General features: G+C 42.2%; 1 protein-coding gene across 5 annotated transcripts in view; it reads right to left on the reverse strand.

Annotated features, from left to right (window-relative positions):
• Positions 1-17,708, reverse strand: part of UTRN (utrophin) — a 560,266-nt gene that overhangs the window by 119,529 nt on the left and 423,029 nt on the right. For all 5 annotated transcript variants that reach the window (XM_074990438.1, XM_074990437.1, XM_074990436.1 and 2 more), the window contains 4 exons: positions 13,210-13,478; positions 11,102-11,248; positions 8,580-8,658; positions 4,959-5,019 (listed from right to left, as the gene is read on the reverse strand). In XM_074990438.1, the coding sequence (XP_074846539.1) occupies positions 4,959-5,019; positions 8,580-8,658; positions 11,102-11,248; positions 13,210-13,478 (556 nt within the window). The remainder of the gene's footprint in view (positions 1-4,958; positions 5,020-8,579; positions 8,659-11,101; positions 11,249-13,209; positions 13,479-17,708) is intronic.

Raw genomic sequence — 17,708 nt, forward strand, 5'->3', positions numbered from 1 at the left:
TCGTAGGTCCTTAAAGTTCCCATTCAGTAAAACACAGACTTTCAGGTCAGCCATTAAAGTGCTGGCTGACACGTTTGTGAGTTAGGAGTTTTTTGATGCCTGTTTTGTGTCCATTCATTCTTCGTTGAAGAGTGTTTGAAGTCTGTCCGATATACATCGCATGTGGGCATTGTTAGCACATGATGACATACATGATGTTAGTTGAGGAACACGAGAATGTGCCTGTGATTCTGTGAATAACATGGTTAGGTCCAGTGATGGTATCTCCAGAATAGATATGTGGACAAAGTTGGTAATGGGCTTTGTTGCAAGGAAAAGTTCCAGGACTGGTATTACTGTGGTATAGCCTATAGTTGCTAGTGAGAATCCTCATAAGGTTGGGAGGTTGTCTATAGGAGAGAACAGGCCTGTCATCTTGGGCCTTCTGGAGTGTGGCATCCTGATTTAGGATAGGTTGTAGGTCTTTAATGATGCATTGCAGTGGTTTGAGTTGGGGGCTGTAGGTAATGACGAGTGGTGTCAGACTGTTATTGGCTTTTTTTGGGCCTATCTTGGAGTGGATGGTTTCTGGGTATTCGTCTGGCCCTGTCGATTTGTGTTTTTACTTTTCCCGGTGGGTGATTCAGGTTTATGAATGTTTGGTAGAGATCTTGTAGTTTTTGGTCTCTGTCAGTAGGTCAGCGTAAATGCGGTTGCACCCAAGGGCTTGAGTGTAAATGATGGATCTTGTTGTGTGTGCAGGATGGAAGCTAGAAGCATGTAGGTAAGTACAGCGGTCAGTGGCTTTCTGGTAGAGTGTGGTACTGATCAGGCCATCATTGACTTGTACTGTAGTGTCCAGGAAATGTATCTCTCATGTGGACTGGTCAAGGCATAAATGGATGGTGGGGTGCAGATTGTTAAAGTCTCTGTGGAATTCTTCTAGAGTCTCTTTACCATGGATCCAAATGATAAAGATATCATCAATGCATCATAAGTAAAGGCGAGGTAATAGGGGACGAGAGCTGAGGAATCATTATTCCAAGTCAGCCATAAATGTATTAGCATATTTTGGGACCATGCGGGTGCCCCTAGCAGTGCCACTAATCTGGAGGTATAAGTTTTCCCCAAATTGGAAATAATTGTGCGTGAAAACAAATTTACAGAGGTCAGACACCAGACTGGCTGTGGTAACGTCAGGGATGATATTCCTGATCACTTGTAATCCATCTTCATGTGGAATATTACTGTAGAGAGCCTCTACATCCATCCTCAGCTGACTGTTGTTCCTCTGTAGATCTTGCTCTAAAGCGGGACACTAAGAGTGGCAGTTGTTGCTCCTGATGTACCCCCCAAAAAGATGAGACCTTGTAGAGCTGGTCTCCCTAGGGGAGCCACAGATTTCAGAAAGCCTAACTCTGGAGGGGCTTAAGAGACGGAGACAAGGCATGAAAGCTGTCCTTGCCAAGACAGCCAGGTGTGTCCTCTGTTAAGAGTTTCCTCCTCAGGATGTACTGAAATGGAGGAAGGCTGGAAGGTATGTCAGCATGCCAGAATAAGATGAGATGTTATCCCCTGTGCCTACCTGAAAGCCAAGTGGTGTCGGTACCTGTGGTCAAGACCGTACGGGGCTCTGAAAGGATGGGGGTTGAGAGTTGGAGGGTTGGAGAGACAGTAAAGGAGAATGTTATGCATATCAGTACGAGCTCTGAATGCTTCTCTACACCCCCAAATGGTTTGCGAGGAGCTGGTGACCAAGTCAGTACTGGAAGGTGAGTCACTGCTGAAGATGGCAGAATCAGAGGATAAGCAGGCCTTGGAAGGAGAGCGGCACTTGCAGAGAATGTCCTCCATATTCATGGTTCAGGCTTTTTTTCAGGATTCAAAAGTGACAGTAGACTAGAAGCCTGGAAAATACAAGTGACTACAAGTAGGGATACTCAGTAATCAGTATGTCAGGTGGTCCTGCAGACGGTACTGAAATGCAATTGCCAGGCCCTTCATGTCTGGCTACAGAAGAGGTACTGATGAGGATTTTCATCTGGCTCTGAAGTCTCTTTGAGTTTGATGCTCTAAGTCTGATGCCAGTGCCATTCTAGATTCTTTACTTGATGGCTTCCTTGTTTGCACCATGATCTTCTAAGCTGGTCCATGGTCTCGGGATTGGGGGGGATGGACACTTCAGTGCTACCCCTGTTGGGAAATGAGGGGTGACTTTCCACTTCTCTTATCTCATTCTGGAGAAAGTGGTATGTCCTTTTTTGAGGGTCTAGATGGTTCTGAAGAGCCCTCAGAGTCTTTGATTACAACACAGAAGAGACAGTTGCCAAGGCTCTCAGATCAACTGGATCCAAAGTACAAGCATCCCTCTCGATCCTGCAGGTCTCAGGGACTGCTCCAGCCACAAGAATTTTATCCTGTTTCCCCTTACTTGCTTAGATCTGCTTTTAATACCTAAGCAGATCTTATATGTGAGTGTGAGACTATTCCAGGCTGCAGCGACAATCTGTGTCTTTGTCACTGCAAGGGGAAGATCAATGGGAAGCCCAGGAGGATTTAAAGCCCAGGAGGTGACCATCACTCATACTTGTGTCTGAGGATCAAGGTCCCCCCACAACCCTCCCAAAGGTCCAGATCAGGCAAAAGGAATGCAAACCCCTCCGCAAATGTGTGATAAATAACCATGAAGAAAATAAATGCTTAAGAGAGAGAGGTAGCAAACTGCGTATCTGGTGAACAGGCACCACAAGGCTGTCATAAGCTGCAGCTGAGAAGGAATGGAGATGGAATGTGCAAACTTTTGCCCAGGAAGGTGGAGGCACGAGATCTTCTGATGAAAAATCTCCAATTAAGGATGCATGGGATTGTGCGCATCCTGTTGTGGAACAGCCATACAGATATTACTCAAAGAAACATCTCAAATGTTAATTCTGATGAGGGGGAGACCTGGGACCCTACTATAAAGATGGACAGGGAGCCCCAAATTACTCTTTTCTGACAAGAGAAGGAGATGAGGCTCACATAGCAGCCCAGAGGATGCAACTGTGAGCTGTGATGTAGCTGCTAGTGCTGCAGAGGATCAAGTAGTACAAAGTCCAGCATTAACTGTGGGTTGTAGGAGATGCACCATTGACATCTTTCCTTCCCACACAGAGATATAAAGCAGTGAAGGAGGCAGGAAGCACACCCAGTATGAGAGAGCAGTAATTTGGCACTGTTGGGAAGGAGGGATCGCTCTCCCCTTCCCTCCACATGCCAGGCTTGACAGAACCTCTATCCATACTAACACCCCTTTACCCGAAATGCTCCAGGAATCGGAGGATGAATCAGTGTGAACAAGAAAAGCAGCAGCTCCACTGACTTCCTCGAGCATTTCACTTCTCTGCCTATCCATCACTGCAGACATAGTACCTGCAGTTTTGCTGCTGTCTGGGGCAGGCTGGCCTTCAGAAGCACTGCAGGAAGGAAGAGAAATTATGGACCTGTCTCATCTTTGCTCCTGTCTGCCATCCAGGGCATGAAGGAAGGAATCTCTTATTCTAAGGCAGGGGAGAGCAAAGTGCAGGGGGTGGGCTCCCTCAGGTGCGACAAGATTTCCTAAGCGTGGAGGGGGACAGCACAATTGGTTGTCTCCTCTCAGGCTCATCCATCTCATTAAAAATGTTGAAGCATGCTACTGTTGTTAGGTGTGTGTGTTCACATTTATATACCGATTAACAAAATTCTCACATTCTACACACTTTTCTTAAACATGCCACAAGGTTTTTTTTAAAATAAACATAACCAAAATTTCCATCACTTTTGGTTATGTTAGACAAGTTGGGGTTGGGGGTGCGTTACTAATTGCAGGGCTGAAAAGTGGGGCCAAACATAAAACGTTTGCTCATCCCTGCTCTAAAGAACACTAAGAAAGGCTAAGCAAACACAGGCAGAGGGATACAAAGAAATAGAATCCTGAACTTCATTTTTAGAACCTCCATATATTTCTGTAATAGTTTTCAGTGAGACCCTGAATGTGAGCTTTACAGATAAACAACAGTATCACATACCATCACATAAAGGCACTAGCTGGGATGACCACACTCATACATATGCTCCACTAAGAAATAATATGGCCCCTCCAGACTGATGCTCACAAGATTTTACATAGACTTCCTCACCACCACCTCCAGGATTAGAATAAACCACTCCAAGTTTGGTTTAAAATGCATACTGGACAGTCCAAACAGCATTTATCCCTTCTGTACACCACTGCTGGTTTTCTGATAGAACCACAATCTTTGTTCTTCTAATCAGATTTATTTACCTGTACTTTCTCCCTATATTATAAACATCACTGTATAAGAAAAATTATATAGTTAAGGATTGTGAATTATTTTTTTCCACTATCACACACACTGAATGTCTCTATTTCAATTATTTACAAATTATTTGGCACAGAGATTAATTTGATGCCAGGTAGATATTTTCAAAAGCAAAAAAAAGAGGACAGGAAGATCAGCCAGATGGCTGTGCATACAGAAGCTTCGAACAAAAAGAAAAACAAGAGGTTAGTTAGCTGTGTGAAAAATCTTTGTAAAAATCAGTGTCTACAATAATGCTTCTCAGTTATGGACTTTGTCATTAAGAGTTCAGATTTTTACAGAAAAAAAGCCACCAGTCTGATTTCTTTGTATTTCGTCTCTGGCCTAGGCTTTGAATGAAAAAGGTTCTTAAACTTGTGCCTAATTCTAAGCGCATGAGTAGTCTTATTGGCTTCAGAGGCATTAGTCATGTGATTAAATTCACAAATGTGATTAAATAACCTTGCTGAGTCAGAGACTCTGTGTTGGATGATTTGTATCTATTTGTAAATGAGTGCTCCTATCGTGGGTATGCTTGTAACATTTCTAATAATCTTGTAACATTAGCTATCAGGCATAGCTCACAAAACCTTTGCTTTCTTAAGTGAAGCTAAATGAAAACCAAAACCAACTTACTTGATGTAATAGGGCACTTTGTTATGTGAAACAGATCTCTGCCATGGAAGCTGAACTGAAGCTGAGGAAAAGAAAAAAAAAAAAAAAAAAACAGGAAATGGTCATTAGACAGCACCTGTCCCAGGGGAAAAAAAAACCAGTATTCCTTTTTACAATTAGTTGTGCTTGTAATAAATTAAGTGGAAACGGCTCTAATTTTCCAATCTGGCTTTCAGTAATTCAGCTGGAGGAAAAAAAAAGGTTAATATATCAGAATGATGTTAGCTATCTATCTATTTGATGCCACACAAGAAATAAAACAAACAACTATGGTGATTCTATTTCAATGAAGATTAATAAATTGCAGACTAGTACGTGGGCAGAGTGAGTATGTATTTTAAAACTCTTTTCCTATTTCCAGCAATTGGTTCCAGAAATTAAAAGCAATTTAAGCTTTGGAAGTTTTCAGCAACCTAAGCTTATGGGTCTCCAGTAACATAATTAACATATTAAAATATAATGAAAAATCATGACTACGTTATTATTAGTTATTTCCCTCTGTCCCTAGTTCAAATCCCAATTAATGTAAATCCATGTTCTGTGAAATACACAAACTATTAGATCCCATTCCCATGCTCCTGAAGAAATCTGTGCAAAATTCATGTATATCTGAAACAGCAAAAAACTAACCTGTAAAACCACATACAAAAGGGGCAAAACTTAAAAAACAGTACAACTCAATTTATCTAAAAACCTCAGGAGACACCAGAAATCTTTAGCTAAAGATGGGGGAAAATAGCTGACAGATTAACTTTGAAGTGGCCACATACTGGGAGTCACTATACATGTGTTCTACACATGTGCTCCCCACACCCCCTGCTTTATACCATCCCAGACAGCATGACCAATTTGGTGTTTGTTTAAACACTGTCTATTGTACAGGAAATTCATGTCAGCATATTCACTCTGGAAGCAAATGATATTTGTTCTTGAAAGAATGAGCACAATGAGATGAATTTAAATTCAACGCAAAAGCCAAAGTTAGGCATCATGCCCCATACATAAACACCTGACAAACGGAATGAAAATTCTGGCCATGTTGTACAGCATTAATAAATTAATTAACGGAACAAAAGATTAACTGCGCAGTATTTTGGGGCAAAATATATGAACCCTTGGAAAAATGGTTTACTTTTTTATATGTATTGAAAAAACTACAAGAAAGTGCTGTGCCACACTTAAAGGTGAAATAATGCATCCATACTTTAATAAGTGCGGGTACTTTGTAAGAAAAAAAAAAGTTCCATGATCAAACAATCATTCTATTTTCCAATTATCTGAAACAAAGAGAAGAGCAAGGCCTGCATTTTAAGGATCTGTAGTGTGGAGGAGAGAAAGAGTGAAATCACCCAGATGGGCCAAGACAGCAGACAACTTTAGAAATATGCTACTTTCAGACCTTCATTTCCCTATATTGTTAGTCACTGCCATTGCTTTCTGGGGTACTATTATTTGAATAATATTAGCTAACTATGAAGATTATCCCCCTCTGAGTTTTGCTCATATTTGACTTACTAGATATGAGTGACTGCAGATATTCTGCAATGGAGGGCAGATAGTGCTGATAACATAATAATAGATTTAGCTCTAATTCCTGTGGATGAAGTGACACTGTACTTATTTGGAACTATACTCAATAAAAACCACTGCCTATTTTCTGTGCTGTATGAATCTAACCAAGATGAACAGAGTAACTATTGATTCTGGCACCCAATATAAATACTGCAGACATTAGTAAAAAGATTGGATGCAGTTGAGGGCTGCACTGAACAGGGTTTTTGAAGGCTTTGGTTGAAGCGTACAACAGGCTGAGAGACAGAGCATATGCCAAAAACAACTGATTGACAGTTTATTCTTCTAAGAATGCAAAATATAGCTGCAGTGTTATGGAACTGGAGGCCTGTAAAATAAATTAAGGTTACAGAAAAATCAACCAAGTATTTCTGAATGTTTTAAGACAGTAACCTGAGCATCTTTTAGGGAACTAAGGACCATAACACTTTGAGCAATGGCCCATTTTAGGATTCCAGGTTGAGAAAGCATGCAGTAAGATTGTAGCTGTCTTTCTGCAGATAAAACTAAGGTAGGATGACAGAAATAGATCAGGAAAGAGCTGGAGCATGGGTTGTACCAACCTGCGGACACTGCTTCAAGCTGTCCTCTTTGTCAGGTTGTTCTTTGTAGAACAGGAGTGACTAGTGTTTCAGGACTGACTGCCAATTCCCATTAGGGATATTCCTTAAGGAAAAGCTAGGTATGCTAGTAAGGCAGCATAAAAATGCTCCCTCAGCTGTACTAACTCTGAGACTAAACAGAGCCTGCAAGAATCTCAGGCATTCCCCAGTACCAGGTGCATTTTATTAACTTATTTGTGCAAAAGAAGGTGTTAAGCAGTTCAGTTCTTAGGATCACAGCTGAAGAATGTGGCATGTCTACCAAAAGGCCTCATATTGGAGGAATCTCTCTAAACATCTTTGTCCTCTGTGCCACCTGTATTTTTTAAAGGAAATGTATTACACTGCACCTCTTTCACCAGGGTCTTTATTTCAATTGTACCTGTGGGTTTGAAATGAGAATACAGCTGTTAAATTTCCCAGAAAAGAAAGAGTAGTAATCTAGGGCTTTTGAGATTATTTTAGGTTATTTGGCTTGCCTCCTGGCAAGATGCTCCAAGCATTATGTCATGTGTCAGCATACCATACACTGAGATCTATGGAACCAAAGTGCAATGTCAAAGTCCTTAAGGCACTATCCACCCATCTGAAGGCATGCAAATATAATACAAGACAAAGAACTAGGGTTATTATTGCACTGTTCATGTAAAAAAACTAGAGATAGTCCTGATTTAACACCTTGTAAGTGAACACACTTGAGCTTTGGGGGATGCTGGTGGATGACAAAGATTCAAAAACTGAACATGGATCTTTACTCCACAGTTCCATTATATTCTATAATGCGCCAATGGCAGGCCATGGATCTGAAAAATCTTGTAAATAATGGAAAGTTCAGAATCTAAATGTCGGAAAGTTCAGTACATCACAATAAATAAATAAATAAATAAAACGGTCTCTCCAAAAAAATAATTGTGTTGGACTTTTCTCCTCATTCAAATGTCTGAAAACAGAGCATGCCATTCAGTAAAAGTTTTGGTTAGTATGCATTTTCTAAAAAAGAAGTCTGACCAGCTGTTTTATCAGTTAGGTAGCTAAGCTCAGAGGTAGAGAGAATATGATTGAAAAGAAGCTATCAGAGGGCAAAAGGATAAGAACTGATGTGTGTGACACTATACAGATAAACAAGATGCTTGGTGCAGAAACATAGTAAAACCTGCAAACAAAGGATGAGTGGTTAGATAAGTGGAAGTAGAATTATTGTGCATGGAGACAGCTAGATGATCCGGGAGGATGGAATACAATAGAGAGCTCAAGTGAAATGAGTGAATGTGGCGGAAGATGGGATTAACCCCGCTGAAAGAACAAAGTAGTTAACTACAAGGAAGAACATCTTCCTGAACCACATGGTCAGTTAAGGGTGTGATTAGGAGATGCCATCTCAGATTATCAATTTACTACTAGTACTTACTGGAGAGAAAATGTTGAGATGCAGGGCCAAAATCCTGGTGTGCTTCCTGCAGCAGTTTAAGGCGATCCTCTACAGACACCTATACACACCCACATAACAAACAAAGGGCTCTTATTTATTCTGTAAAGAAGCTGCCACAATAAACAGAGTGGTGTGAACTCCACTCCAAACAAATGTCACACATTTTACATAGTTATTCACTCTCAGTTCACGGACAACCAATGGATTTTTTTTAAATGCAAGGTAACATTGCACTTCTGTGAGCAATGCAGATCAATAATGAACAGCTTTCACAGTTACCGTAAATGTCTATTGCATTTTTTGAGTTCTTCTTTCACTCTGACAAATCTGAGAGCTGCCTTTGCAAGATGGAACCATTCCGGAGCATGCTGTTTCATTGGATGACAGCATGGCCAGACTTCTTTTTGGTTTACTAATTAAACTGCACTAAGCACATGCTGCAGGGGCTTAGCTGGTTAGGTACTTCTCTTTAAGGCAGAGAATCATTCCAATAACAAATTACATTTTAAGAGACAAGGGGGAGATGCTTCAGTAATGTTAATAACTTTGCCTCCCAGCACCACCTGTTTTGAGCCTACTAGCCAAGAAGCTTACATCCTAACTCTGCAGGTTCCCAGCAGCAAAGGTAAAGACATCTTTTTTTCTTCTTTAAAAACAACTTGTTTTCCCTAATTCCTTCCTTGTTTGGCAGCAGAGAGTCTGAGATTTGGGGAAATTTGGGGAAGTGGTCTGATAAAAAATACCATGAAAGTTTCAGAGAGGGGAAAATGAAAAAAAAAATTGTTAAATTAAGAATCTTCATTATTTCATTCAGCATTAAACTGTAAATGAACTAAATAGATACACAGACTCCATCTTACCCGTCTTAGACCACTGAAGCACCAAACAGTCAAATACACTCATCCCTAGCTACATGAACACAGTTGATTCCTAACTTTTTGCTCGTAGGTGAAAACTCATAAGAGGCATCTAATGAAGTGAGTCCGTGCTCATGAAAGCTCATGCTCAAAACTTTTCTGTTAGTCTATAAGGTGCCACAGGACCCTTCGTTGCTGTTACAGATCCAGACTAACATGGCTACCCCTCCGAAACTCTACATTCCTATTAAAATACTTGTAAGAGACTCTGATGGGTTCCAAGTGCTCGGAGGGGCAGCAGGTGGCGCTGTTTTTGAAAACTAAGTGAACGGGGTTGGGAGGGGGTTAAAGGCTGGGGACACTTTGGGGACATGAGCGGGAAGGAGGGCGGGTTAAAACCTATAGGCAGCTCAGGTGGAAGAGGTGGCCACTTGTTCCTCCTGGCTGCACCAGAGGAACATGGGAGGTGTGGGGAACTAGGGGGTTTGGAACTGAAGAGGATGGTGTGGGTGTTGGGAGCAGGCTGGGGGGGTGGGGTTGTGTGGGGAGCTGTGGGCTGGGGTAATGTTGGGACTGGGGCGAGGGGCTGCGGATTTCCCCACACCCCAGCCAGGGACCCTGCGGCTGGCTCAGCTCCAGCCACAGCACTGCAGGTCTCCCTGCGGCCGGATCAGCTCCAGCCGTGGGAATGCGGATCTTCCCATGACCCAACCATGGACCCCATGGCTGGAGCGGAGCCAGCCGCAGAGTTGCCAGTCTCTCCGCCCCACCCTCTGCTGGGGACCCCGTGGGGCTGTCAAACGCACCCCTCCACCCCCTGCTGGCTACCCTGCGGCTTGAGTGCAGCCCACTGGGGGGCTGCAGGACTCACTGCTCCCCTCCCCCGCCGGGGACCCTCCAGGGCTGCCGGACTCACCCGTCTTCCCGCCTGGGACCCAGTGACTGGAGCAGAGCAGCCACTGGGCTGCTGGTCTTGCAGCCCCTGCCAGTGTCTGGCTGCTATTAGCAGGGGAAATTCGCTCGTCAACTGAGCATTGGTAGGTAAGTGTCTCCCTCATTTTAGCAAGTACTCATAAGTCAAGTATTCCTTAAATGAGGGATGAGTGTATAAGCAATATGAATCTGCTCTATATCTCTCTAGCGTGTTTCTTTATCCTAAACCTTCACTTCTTTCCCCTCCACCCCAGGGGCCCAAGCCTATCAATATTCACATTACGTGTGAAAAAGAATCCTTATAGAAATTGGATATTTAAAAAAAATAAAAATCAACCTTTACACAACTGGCAACACAGCAGAAATGCATGTGCCACCTTTCAAAAGTTTCAATAACTATGATTTATGTAGTTATTTCAGTGCTTACAAATACTGCTATCACACAGGTGAAACAAAAATAAGATCCAGCCTCTTTAAAGATTAAGGCAATCCCATGACTGACTGAACTGCTGAGAGAGCAGAAAAGGGAGGCTCTCAGTCAAGACAGTGAAGGAAAGACAGCTCCTTTCATTGTTTTTTGTCACTATGGTAACACAGGTAAGAAAGCATTAAAGGAAAAATAGTTAATAATGTGTTTTGTAAGAGAAAAAGAGGAACACTGCTGAAGCGTTTCCTCCTACTCTTGCAGGGAATGGAGGAGGAGGAGTATACCTGTAAAAGTTTCCAGCGCATATTGAGGTCATCCAGCTGGCGAGACATCTTTAAAGATGGATGAAGGTCAAGTGGAGAGAGTTGACTAGATAAATCATTCAGTGTTTTAACTTTCAAGTTGATTGGTGCAATCTCGTCTCTGAAAGCCTGAGAAAATAAACACACATCTCTGCTTGATTACCATCATACAGAACAGAAGGAAAGCTTGCATACCAAACCGAAACTAAAGTTACATTTGGTTGACACCAAAGTCCAAGGTGGAAGTGCTCCTGAGGAGCATGCAAAGGATATAACTAGCACACTCTGTGAAGGAAAGCCTATTTACTTGAGTTGACTTTGATTGTAAAACATTCTGTGGCATTGTAACATTTGGCTTTACTTTAAATACATCTCTGTACACAGGGCCCATATAAAAAGCCTACACTATGTGCAGTACACTTAAGCTCTAAAAAATAGGCCTTAAGAAAGATTTTAGGGGTGCATAGGGCTTTGTGTCATATTCTATGGTGATTTTTAGTAATGCAAGGTCACATCAAGGATTCTTAAATCTTATTCATTGAATAAGGCTGACTATTGTTCCCCAATTAAAAGTTGCTGGCAAAATCTTTCTTCAGGTACCTCAACACTGAATTAGCAAAGCATGAGGCACTGCCTCTTCCAAGGAAAGGAAATATAATACTTTATGGGATTCTGACTGTACAATTAAAACTTACAATTTTTAAAAAAGATGTTTTCTTCATCAAACTAAACTAAATGTAAAACGAAAACCTAAAAGTTTTAGGTACAAGTAAAATGATTCACTAAATGTCTTTCTTGCTGTGGGGAAGTAAAGGCAATTAATGCTAAAGAGCATGACTAAGGGCCATTGAACAAGCCAAAAACAATCAGAGGAAAAAAAGGTTTTTTGGCTAATCCAATTACTCCCTTTTTTCCCCTAGAAACCATCCCTCACATCAGTTCCATTAACAGGAGGCACACACCAACAAGAGGGGAAATTTTGGTTTGTTGACTGCCAACAATGAATGAAAATTTAATATACTTTGCTTTACTCTGCTTTGCAGAAATGGCATCAGGATATGACAAACTGCCTCTTAACACAAGAGCAAAGAGCTATTCCCTCGGCCTACTACAGGTTGGGTTGCTGTGTTCAAATGGGAAAGGGGGAAGGAATGTGTGCATTACTCCTCTTAAATCAGCAGTGGCCTGTATATAAATCAACTTTGACTATGATCGACCCAACATTTTTCTATTCCATTGACCCCAAAAGTTTAAGAAAAATTTAGGAGACAGGAGGTGTTAAATTCCTATTCGTGGATGTATGAAATTGGTGAAATGAAACAAACAGTCTGAAATGCAAGTAATTTTTGCAATCTATATAAAGATGGAATATTTTTGCAAATATTTACAATGCTAGACCACTGATCTCTTCATGACTAACTTCATGTGCTAACGTCAGAAGTAAATCTGTGCATTTGAGCATGACTTCGATGTTGCCTTAAGCAGCAATTTCCATGAAATTTAATAATAGTGTTTATAGGAAATGCCCTTGAGCAAACTTAACTATAAACCCGACTGGACATGTAGGGTATGTGTAATTAGTGAAAAGGAGCTTGTGTCAACATTAAACTGTGTAGCTCCTGCACCAGTGAAAGGCTCTGGCAGGGAGAGGCAGCAAGGAACGGCTCTCGCAGGGAGGTGCTGTGCCAGCATGTTTCCCTGCTGCCTGCCTACTCCTGTGGTCTTTCCCTGGAGTAGGGGAGGCAGTAATAGCTACACTCCTAAAAACTAAAGGGTAGATGAAGGGAAGCCATGTAGTTGTGCAGGGGTACATACTCTAAAATCGTGGAGTGTATTTACTCTGCTTGCTTAAGAAGTGCTTCACCGTCTATTTTGCTATTTATACCCATGCCAGGGAGGCATGCAGTGTTTGTACTCTAAATACCACTTAGTGTAGACATAGTGAAAGTTTAAAAAGGTTTTGGCTAGAAAATACATATAGGCAGAATATGCAGGTACATATGTACTTATAATACACGTTGGAAGTGTGAAGGAATTCTGAATTCCACACATTACAAATCAAATTATATCCAAAAGAATTTCCTGCTTACTGTAGTTTTTTCAATATGTTCCTGCAATGAGTCAATGAGTAAATCTCCAACAGGTTTCCAGCCATTTCGCACATTTTCAGCCTCTTTCAAGTCAGCATCTAGGTCATCCATGGCACACTGCACGTCTTTCAGTTTCTCTAGTGCTTTCTCCACTTGTTTCTGCCAGCTGTTGGCACTGGCATTCAGGCTCTCCCATTTCTCTTTCACCTCTGAAGACTGCTTACGCATGGCTTTGGCAATTCTCTGTGCTTTCTCCTCAGGGGTTAACTCTGTAGCGAAAGGATGATTCAGGGTTTAGAGGTTTTTGGTTTTTTTTTAAAAGGTGCTGTTCATTTGCGGTTGAACAGATTTAATTCTGTACAAGAAGCGCATTCGACAAAACTATATCTGATAAGATTTTCAGCCAGTTCAGAGCAGATCATAATCCAGAAGATTTTTCTTTAAACAAATCAACAAGAAAACTCCATGAGGACAAATAAAACAAAATGAAAAGCAAAACCTTATTCTTAGAAAACAACAGGGCTAAGATAATTGCTAAGAATTTCATACTCTTTGCCATGGATTACAAAAGGCAAGAGTCTATATCTGGCTGTTGGGGTTTGTGAAACCTCTGGAATCTGGAAGAGTAATTAATCTGAATGTGAGGTAATGCTACCTCACTCTCCTAGTTCACAAAACTGTTTATGAATCTTTTTTCTCTCTTTTAACTCTCTGTTAACGTAAGCCACATTTTCCCTGATTACTGGGTGAGAAGGGAGGAAGAAACTATGCAGGCCAAGCTACAAATCAGACAAAGAAATGCAGATATCTATGCCAAAATGCACAGTGGATAAGTTCTACCAGGGACACACAGCAATGCTATGTGGAAAAAACAAGGTGCTTAGACAATTCTACCACAGGATTCTAACTCTTGATTCTCCCCACCTCCCCTACACCTCTGCTCTCTGATTTGCTCACCTTGATTGATACTTTTTCTGACTTGTCAACCTTGATTACTATTTTTGGTTCTCTGTGCCTTAAATATTGAGTCTGTTCTGGTATGCCTATGGTCTGAAGAAGTGGGTCTGTCCCACAAAAGCTCATCACCTGTAAGTTATTTTGTTAGTCTTTAAAGGGCTACCTGAATCCTTTTTTGTTTTGATAATATATAGACTAGCACGGCTCCCTCTCTGTTACTACCACAGGTCGGGGATGATTCTGAGCAACAGACATGGGGGTTGATGACACGCTCTCATAACCACCCACAACAATGTTTTCGCCCCAATGCCTCATGGGATATTAGCCCAGAATGACAATCAGCTGCAGGACTGTGGGTAGCTGTCCACAGTGCAGCACTTCTTGCGCTGATTCAATCCCTGGCAGTGAAAATGTGCTCTGTCAGCCACAGCCACCTGGTGGGGACATGTAAAATCGCATGTAAAAATCAGATGCTCAAAATTGAATAAAATTGACCTAATTTTGTAGTGGAGACATGTACTCAAGAGTGGCCTCAATGAGCTCTGGAAACAACTTCATTCAGCCTCCCTCATTTGGGAGAGATTTACCATTACAGTGACTGAGGCCGCGTCTACCCTATGAGATAAATTTGAATTTATTTATATTGATTTTCTAATTCTGGAATATATACATTCAGTTTTGACCATCCTCAGTTCTACCGTTCTCCCCGCAAAGTCAAGTCATTGATGCCACACACACACACAGAGGCTAACACTGACTGCTGCAGTAGTGCATTGTGGGAAGCTATCCCACAATTCCCTCATCCCTGTAGTATTCTGGGTATGCTCCCTGGTCTTGATGTCATCTTCCCACATTGCATTTTCCTCATTCTCCTCCAAATCCCTGAAAATATGTCGTTCCCTGGAAATAATGCAAAGACCCTCAAAATTAGAAGAAAGAAGACAGAAAAGTCTAGGAAAATAGAATTTTTGGTTTGCCCCCACATTACATTGCCAACACGGTGCAGCAACTGTATTCTCAACTGGCCATCCACTTGTCCCACTACCCATCATTGCGTGCATGTGATCCGTCAAATGAATGCAGCGGCCCAGACTGTGTTTTAAAGTGAGAAAGAAGAGGATTAGGGAAGTGTAGGAAAAAAAGAATTTTTGAATCCCCCCTTCACTATATTGGTGCTGGGGAGGGTGTTTGGCCTTGCCGTGCATTATAAAGCTTCTGTGCAACAACTGTGTTCTCCACTGGCCATCCACTGAGTACCCCATCTCCCATCACTGCCAAAAAGTGATCCCTGAAAATAATGGATGGTTTTTTAAAGTGAGAAGAAAGAGGATAAGAAAGCATAGGGAAAAAGAATTTTTGGTTTCCCCTCACATTACATTGTCAACATGGGTGTGGCGACTGTATTCTCAACTGGCCATCCACTGAGCGTCCCACTTCCCATCATTGCATACATGTGATCCCTGAAAGTCACAGAGAGGCCGGGACTGTATTTGAAAGTGAGAAGAAAAAGGACAGAAAATTGCAGGAAAAAAGAATTTTTGGTTTCCCCATTCATTATATTGGTATTGGAAAGGGTATTTAGCTTTCCAGTGCACTAGAAAGCTGCCATGCAACAACTGTGTTCTCAACTGGCCATCCACGGAGTATTCCACCGCCCCTCAGTGCACGTGATCCCCGATAATAAAGTATGGGCCCGAACTCTTTCGTGAAGTGAGAAGAAAGAGGATAGAAAAGTCTAAGAAAAAAGAATTTTTGGTTTCCCATCCCATTACATTGCCCACACAGGTACAACAACTGTGTTCTCAACTGGCCATCCACTCAGCGTCTCACCCTCCCATCACTGCATGCACCTGATCCCTGAAAATAATACAGGAGCTCGGACCAGTTTTTTAAAGTGAGAAGAAAGAGGATAGAAAAGTGCAGGAGAAAAGTGTTTTTGGTTTCCTCCACCCCCGACAGCGGCAAGCCCTGGTATGGGTGAAAAGTGGGGGGGGGTGCAGTGGGGGGCCAGTTGAAGTGGTCCTTCCCCATGGCAGCAGCCAAACCCCGAATTTTTTAGCTGCTTGACTTTTCCTCAGCGGCAGCAAGCCCCAGTATGGGCCAAAGGGGAGAAGGGGGTTTTAGTGGGGGGCCAGTCAAGGTGGTCTTTCCCTAGCAGCAGCAAAGACCTCAGTTTCCTAACCACTGAGGGAGATTTCCCATGGCAGCAGCAAAGACCCCCATAACTTAACCCCTGCGGGAGACTTCCCCACAGTAGCAGCAAAGCCCATAATATCTTACCCTCCCTTGGAGCCCTAAACACGTGACTGACAGCACTGTCTGCACCAAACGGCGAGCACATCCTTTTTTTGGGTTGTGTTGGGGGCTACCCATGTGACGTGGCTGAGCACGGGAAAGACCCAGACTGTGTGGTGCCTGTGGGGGAAGGAAGGGGGTTTGCAGAGAAATGTAAACCACTAAGAAGTTTCTCAGCATATTATGGAAGCACGATCCCCAGCATAGCCTTGTTGACATGTGGTATGGTGGGGCATAGGCTGGCGCCAGTCAGTGCAGAAAAAAATAGCTAGTGTAAAGACAGAGCTGCAAACATCCTGCAGAGGCTATTTCAATGGGTAGATGCACTCACAGCACTAACAGCATAGAAAGAAAGAAGCCATTTATTAGGCTCTCATACTAACACGAGCCCACAGCTAACAGCTCGCTGCTCCTGCTTGGAAATTCACAGTCTTCCTGTTACCGGAGAGCAGCAGCCAGAGTGGAGCAGTGAGAGGGGCATTGTGGGTTACATATGGAACACCTCTGGAGGCTAATAAATTTGATTTTAAGACACAGCGCTTCCACACTGGCCTTTAATCAAGCTTCTGAATTCGCATTTGACGCTACACCGTCAGGTAACTGCGATTTCGTAATCTCAAGATTAGTGCACCAAAAATCAAGCTAAAGGTCTTTCCAGAGAAGACAGTCATGTGGTAAAATTGAGCTAACTGAATTAAATTCGAATTTATCTCGTAGCATAGAGGCAGCCTGAGAGTAATGCTCAGAGGACTCCTTTCTTTTATGCAAGACAACCACATTCCACACACAATTTCTGCAGCTACAAAAATGCTTTCAATAGCAGAAAAAATTATGGTTAAACATAAACCAAAACACACACACATTGGTATTACACTCATTCTTTCATACAGAAAAGCAGCAGCATTTAAGGAACATTTTATTTGAGCAGCTTGACCCATAAAAGATGAATGCTGTCTATAAATATGAGAATGACATTAGTGGGGAAAAAAAAGATGAAAGCAACATTTTCATTGGAAGAGATCAAATGAGTCAAATAACCCTCCATCTAGTTGTGGGTAGCCATTAAAATATCTTTATAACTGTCTTGGTTTATCATGCTTCTAATATGATCCACAAGAAGATGGTGGCAATGGCATGTGCTACCAGAGAGAAGGAAGAGTCCTCTCTCTGGTTTGTGCTGCTAGCTAAAACCAAAGAAAAGCACTTGTGACAGATGTTAGTCACATCCCTTACTGCGTGGCAGGCAC

This window comes from Carettochelys insculpta, chromosome 3 (assembly GCF_033958435.1).
Source record: "Carettochelys insculpta isolate YL-2023 chromosome 3, ASM3395843v1, whole genome shotgun sequence".
Classification (NCBI taxonomy): domain Eukaryota; kingdom Metazoa; phylum Chordata; order Testudines; family Carettochelyidae; genus Carettochelys; species Carettochelys insculpta.